Source organism: Montipora capricornis, chromosome 8 (genome assembly GCF_036669925.1).
Source record: "Montipora capricornis isolate CH-2021 chromosome 8, ASM3666992v2, whole genome shotgun sequence".
Lineage (NCBI taxonomy): Eukaryota > Metazoa > Cnidaria > Anthozoa > Scleractinia > Acroporidae > Montipora > Montipora capricornis.
This window is the reverse complement of record NC_090890.1, coordinates 47,668,857-47,675,702: the sequence shown is the minus strand read 5'-3', so window position 1 is coordinate 47,675,702 and position 6,846 is coordinate 47,668,857. Positions and strand designations below refer to the sequence as shown.

The following is a 6,846-nucleotide window of genomic DNA, read 5'->3' as shown; positions in this document are numbered from 1 at the left end:
CTGCATCACCACCTACATGTATACCACCATCTCATTTCAGTGGGTTTAACAGGGCTCAGCCTTTCATCACCCTCATTGCTACCATACACCCAGATGACTACATCTTCTTGGGATTCAAGGACATCACACCCCAGCCAGTGGGAATACAACTCTCTGTCAGAGTTGCCCTGCAAGCATGAACGTAATTCACAGCTTTGGACTATGTGAAGATAACCTAATTCCCGTCATCACGCACACGCACGCTGTTAACAACAACGGCATCAAGATCCTGGGTGCAGTCATCCAGCCCTGTGATTCTTGGTCGCTCTTAATGAGGTTAGACTCTTGCATCTCGGCAAATTGTGTATGTTACCAGCGATACCAACAAACTATTTTTTAGTTGGGTGTCCCACTCCACCCAGACCACTGGCACCTTACGACCTTCATCACTCCTTGGGGGCGGTGTCAATACAAAACCGCACCTCAAGGGTTACACAGCCTCAGATGAAGCCTATTCGAGACACCTCAATGAGATTGTCTCCCATGTCCCAAAAAAAACAAAGGGCATTGTCGACCCGCTTGTTTGGTCGGACAACCTCACTAAGAGCTTCTATCAAGCAGTGGACTGGCTTGACTTGTGTGGCCACCATGGCATCATCCTAAACCCAGACAAATTTGCAGGTTTTGAAATTACCCCTCACAATGTACGGCCACGCAAAAAGTACCTTGATGCCATCCGTGACTTTCCAACTCCAACCACTATACCACTATAACAGACGGACGATCTTGGTTTGGCCTCATCAACCAGGTCTCATACGCCTTTGCTGCCACCAAGTGCATGCAACCATTTTGACAGCTCCTCAAGCCAGGCACACCATTCCACTGGGAAAGTGAGCTAAACCAACTCTTTGATGAATCCAAATCCATGATCATCAGTGAAAGCAATGAAGGCGTCTGCATCTTTGATAAATCCAAAATGACCTGCCTGGCCACTGACTGGCCACAAGATGGTATAGGGTACTGGCTTTTCCAAAAGCACTGCCAATGTCCATCTGCTGAGCCCTTCTGCTGCACTACAGGTTGGAAGATAACCCTTGTTGGAAGCCGTTTCACCCATGCTGCCGAGTCGTGCTACGAACCAGTGGAAGGAGAGGTTCTCGCTGTGGCTGATATACTTGACAAAGCTAGGTTCTTTGTCCTTGGTTGCAGTGACCTTATTATCGCCATACACCACAAGCCTTTACTCAAAGTATTTGGTGATCAGTTCCTCAATGAAATATCCAATGTCTGACTTCACAACCTCAGAGAGAAGACACTAGGCTACAGATTCTGCATGGTCCATGTCCCTGGAGTGCGACACAAGGCCACCAATAGACTAACTCCAGCGCACTTTCACAACACTTGGTATCCCTGATGAGTGTGCCACTGATGGCGGCCCTGAGTTCACTGCAGCCGCTACGCGCCAATTCCTAAAAGATTGGGGTGTACACCACTGCCTCTCATCTGTTTCCTTTCCACACTCAAACTGCCAAGCGGAAATCGGTGTGAAAACCATCAAACGACTCATCACTAATAACACTGACCCCAATGGCCGCCTAGACACTGATTCCCAACAGTGTGCCATACTCCAGTATCGCAATACTCCCGACCCCAACACGATGCTGTCCCCCACACAGTGCATATCTTGCAGACCAATCAAGGACTTCATACCCATCTTGCCTTGCCGCTACAGGCCACATCTCACCTGGAGTGACACCCTTGCTAACAGCCTTAAGAAACAGGCATATGAAAGCTGTCGACAGATGGAGGGAGCACACCAACAGGTTACCACCCCTAGAAGTTGGTGACCATGTCCGAATCCAAAATCACAGTGGCCCACACCCCACCAAATAGGACAAGACTGGAACGGTCATTGAAGTACGCCAGTATGACCAGTATGTGGTGCAGGTTGATGGCTCTGGCAGACTCACCACCCACAACCCTGTGCATGCCTTACCACCTTGATGCACCATCAATGACAATCTTCGGCAAATTGCCAGACTACCATTTCAACAGCACCCCACGGCTCCTTCACCACCTGAACCTGCCTCTCTACCAATCCCAACTCCATCCTCTGGGCAGCCACCTGCGATGCCTCTCCTGACACCAAGCCCAGCACCAGTGACAGCAGGCCCACCTGCACCTGGACCACCTAACTCCAGTCCTGGACATGGCAGCACTCCATCACCTCTGACCCTGACCATTCAACCATCAGCTATTGCTGACCCACCACCTCATTGACTCTCGTTTTGTTTTGTTTTTCTTTGACTCTTTCAGTCTTTACTGCCCCCATCTGCATGTTGCCAGAGTAACAACCACTAAAGCATAATCCGTTTGACCACAGCTAAGATGGCACTAGTCGGTCCATCTTTGCTACATGTTACTCAATTCACTTTCTTGTCATCCTGTGTGCCTGCGGAATGAGTTATCTGTGCTAACTGACCTATTAAACCAATGTCCTTGCAAAATGGATGGACTTCTATTTAGACTTAACAGATTTTACTCTGTCTAACACAATTTACACCAGACAATTTTACTTGTCAACTGGGGGCATCCTAGGGTTAAATGAGGTTAAACAAAGTTTAACCAAGTAAACAACTAGGAGCAACTGCAGCCAATTGGTCAGTGGTTTTAGTATACTTGCGCATGCGTGGAATTCCTCGTGCTTTGGGCTGTAGCACTTATTAATCAGTGTGGCTGGAAGTAGGAGCATTGTGTGTGGAGCGTTTAGCGGTTTTTGTTCCCTCCCTCCACACCCTCTGCTTTCCACTGTGTTTCAGTGTGACAGGTGCCTGTTTTTCTCAGAGGCGTGGGGGCTCATGGCTGGGTTGTCAGGTTTTGCCAGCCATCGGTGCAGTCTCCATCTTGGAGCTGGCTGCCAATAGTGGATGGCAGGATGTTACAGGCACCCAACCTCTAAAGAGCGACGATGTTGTTTATCAGTCAAAAACTATGTCCCCTCCATTAAACCATTGACCCCTGGGAGTGAGACTTTACAGATTTTACTATGTCTAACGCCAGACGATTTTACTTGTGAACTGGGGGCATCCTAGGGCGCCTGAGGAGTCATTGGGTTAAGGAATACTACATAGATTTAGTCAAGCCTAAGAGTGGAGCTCACATGTTAATTTATTTATTCTCACAATAAGTTAACCTGGTTTGAGCAATCGAAAACCAGTACCTTGTCAGTGGTCAACTTAAGAAAAACTTGCTTTCATAATTATTATTGTCCACGCTTGGAACTCCAAATTCAGGAAATTACAAAACAATTTGACCAGCTCCTTCCAACCTAATAAGCTATGCATGCATATTGAGCTAAACAATGGCAAAACATATGGTTTACCTCCTCAATACTGCAGCGAATCTCAAGAGTGTCCAAGTCAATTTCTCCCTCATTTTCCTTCTGCAAAATTTTGACACAAAAATTAATGAAAATGACTTAAAGGGCTGCAAAAGTAAGTATTTCTGGGATCAAAATGTTTTTTTTTTAATTTGGAAAGTGAGTTTACTTATAATTTGACTGGCGAAATTTTCAGTGTTAGTTTAGATAGATAGATATATACTTGTTTATTTTACCCAATTGCAGCAATAGCTGGATTGCTGGGTAGGCCAGCAAATAGGCATACACAATATGTTGATATTGAACACTAACAAAATCATTTTTGTCTATTAGTACAGCCAAGTATGGCTCTTGGATTGTGGAAATGGAGAGAATATTCATAATCATGGTACGTGGGGATGGGGATAACCTCCATGAGGGAAGGATGTTGCCATGCATTTATGATGAACCTCTGACAGGCAGCAGCGTACCTGACTTTAAGGGTGCGTTCGATTGACCGTATTCCGGAATAAGAATACACTGTACGTGGAGTGATGATTCAAAACATTATGTCTGGCGCTTTTGAAGCAACAAGGATGATAAAGATATGTTTAAAATAGCATTTTAGCAAGCGTTTGATAATGTTAATGTGAATCTCCGTAAAAACGAAGGATTTCTAACTTCTATTCCATATACTCCTATTCCGGAATACAGTCAATCAAACGCGCCCTTAGTGTGTCTAGGCTCACCATTGTCAAGGCATCAGCGGACTCTGTCTTGTCAAAAATTCTCCTGAGGGCTTTCCTTTGTATGGATTCTAAGAGATCTCCTAGGTATGGCGGCTATAAGAGCCGCCCAGACAGGAAAGGCATACTTGATGACTGATCAAGATAATTGTTTATGTTGAGTTAACTTTTAGTTTGACAGTTTCACAGTCTGCCAGGAAAAAAGAGATCAAATGTTTAATTGCCTACCCATGCATTGTGCAAGTATGCAACTGATTTAGTATGCAGCATGGGAATAGAATTTCTGAGTCAGGGAGGTATAACAAAAAACTTGGCCTGGTGGAACATTTAACATTATATTTAACTAATACTGTTTTATTGCAGGATTTTGCACAGCTCTCTGGAAGAGCACTTTTATGAATGGGCTTCCATGTTTAAATGATGATGATGATGATAATGAGGGTCTCAAAAGTCAGTGTTTCCCTTGGCCAGTCATTACAGTGCAACGTGCCCTACAGTGGCCACCCAACATACTTTTATATGTGACAACTACGTGTAAGTACATCAACTCAAACGACCCATTCAACGGTGTTCAACTTACAACCATGTGAACTTTGCAAGGAGGGGAGACTGTCAATCAAATTCGCACACCCTGATTGGTGTATAAGTTTTAAAAAACTCTGTTAGGTGGCCACGGTAAGGCGCGTCGTACTGTAAGTGCTTAATATGAAAGTAAAGGCTACATGTCTGTAATAAAATGTCTTAAACCTGACAAAAAGGTCTAAAGTTGCAGAATACCCTGCAACTTATTATAAGAATAGCCTCTATTGCATTCCAACTTGTTTCAAAGAATGCCGCCTTGGGGAAATAATTGTGGTTTGATGTTGTGGTATTCTACAATAGGGATGATATCAGTTTACAAACATTGCTTTTGTTATTCAAATGTGCCAACCCTTTGTTTCGACGGCCAATGAGGCTCTGGTTGGCACATTAATGACGATATGTGACGTCAACGATATCTTTGCTATTGTGCGAACCAAATACTTGTCTCAACGTAACAAGTATCAGCTGATGGGACGTTCCGTTCACGATCCGTACCCCTTCACTTTTTAGTCCGCGCCTTTGAAAAAAAAAATCCAGTCGAATTCTGTTGGACTTCATCCACTGGGGGGAGGGTTCGGATCATAAATGGAATGTCCCGATCTGAAACAGTACACAAATTAAACCAATTTTCAAAATATCAATTTAAGCTTATTCTTACCAGCCCCTCTCGTCTCCGCCAACTCCATGACCGTCGTAACTCTGAAAACTTCACCGTATCTTTGGCGTTGCTTGAATTTTCCTCTTGTTTCGACATGTGATTGAATGATTTGGTCTACAAACTTGCATGACAGATGTCCAAGGAAGTTCGTTCGTTCTCACCGCTCTTAGAAAAAAATATTAATCCAGACCAGAGTAACGAAGAAATAACGCTCTTTAGAGTTGCCATAACCATATAGAACTTTCATGAAACAACTGGGTTTGTTTTCGTACAGAATTCTCGCTCTTTTCATGTTTAGCTCTACATGGCCTACTAGGAGACGCCATGTTCGAAGTACCCCGCCAAACAAACTCGATCCAGACTCCAGACTCCCGCGATGCAAGAGGGAGGCTGGAATGGTGGACGCCAACGAGAAAAGAAGACTGCAGGCCCCTCTCGTTCTCGAACGTCCAAATTCCTCCGCTCCCACCACCCGATTACCACTCAAGAGACGGTAGGAATCGATCAGCTTTACAGTAAGGTCTTCCTAAACTTGGCTGAATGGGCGAATTTTGGGGCTTTAAGCAGGAGCTCATCAAAGGGAGCTTCTTTCTCCACTAATGGGCCATTTCCGAGTTCATGTCTGCCTCCTCTTGAAAAAAAGATTAAATGTGAAGTTTACTTCCCAAAGAGTGAATTGATTTCCCTTGATGCTGACATAGCTTTGTTTTGATTGGCTTTTACAAGAGTTGGCCTGCCAAATCTCCCAATGGAGGGGTTCCATAAATAAACCTACTCGGGAAAGGGTTAACTCCCATGCCAAGTATGGGACATAGAGGCTCCCACATTCTCTTCCCCTGACCCTGGCCAGGCATCTCTGGAGAAGAAAAGGACGACACCTGGATCACGGACCTATCTCAATTTTTCTCCTTTCAGACCCACGTTGCATTGCAAGTGGGATCGCATTATCACAGGGACAAACCTAGAAAATGTTACGGTCAAGGAACGAAATGAGCGGCGACAATACAGTGGTAGCCTGTACAAATTCACAATTTTCCTTGCGTTTCAGGAAAAGGGGGCGGGGGTGGGGGAGGGAGCTGCTTGATTTCAAACAGAAGCCCATGACTAGCTAGGAGCTTCTCTATGCACTATATGTATCTTTCTATTTTTAGAACTAACCCTTCAGCAGAAGAATCACATTTACCTCAATTTGAAAAATTTGCAGACATTGCTTTTGCTATTTTTGTCTTCGTCTGACAATAACTTTATTCTGATTGGCCATTCAAAACAGTGGGTGCAGAGAAGAAGAACTCGTTGCATTCTAAAAATAGAAAGATACGCGCAAAGGGAAGCTCCTACTCATGGGCTTCTGAGAACAGCTGATGCTTTTTAAAAGACGACTGGCTTTGGGGGTCACGTCTCATGAGTTTTAAAAAGATAAACTTTGTTTATTTCTCCAAGAAATCAATATCCAATCAAATCTTTCTGACATGTAGAAGGTCCATTTCTCTTATTTGTGAAACATCAACTTAACCTCACTGCTA

General features: G+C 44.3%; 1 protein-coding gene across 3 annotated transcripts in view; it reads right to left on the bottom strand.

Annotated features, from left to right (window-relative positions):
• The window catches only part of LOC138060320 (endoplasmic reticulum magnesium-transporting P-type ATPase-like), a 45,704-nt gene extending 40,041 nt beyond the window's left edge, over nucleotides 1–5,663 (bottom strand). For 2 of the 3 annotated variants that reach the window (XM_068906066.1, XM_068906065.1), the window contains exons 1-2: nucleotides 5,324–5,658; nucleotides 3,362–3,421 (exon numbers count right to left, since the gene is read on the bottom strand). In XM_068906066.1, coding sequence (XP_068762167.1) covers nucleotides 3,362–3,421; nucleotides 5,324–5,419 — 156 coding nt within the window. In that variant the 5' untranslated portion in view covers nucleotides 5,420–5,658. Of the gene's footprint in view, nucleotides 1–3,361; nucleotides 3,422–5,323 lie in introns of all 3 variants that reach the window. The other variant, XM_068906063.1, reaches the window with a different exon arrangement.
• Between the last annotated feature and the right edge of the window lie 1,183 nt (nucleotides 5,664–6,846).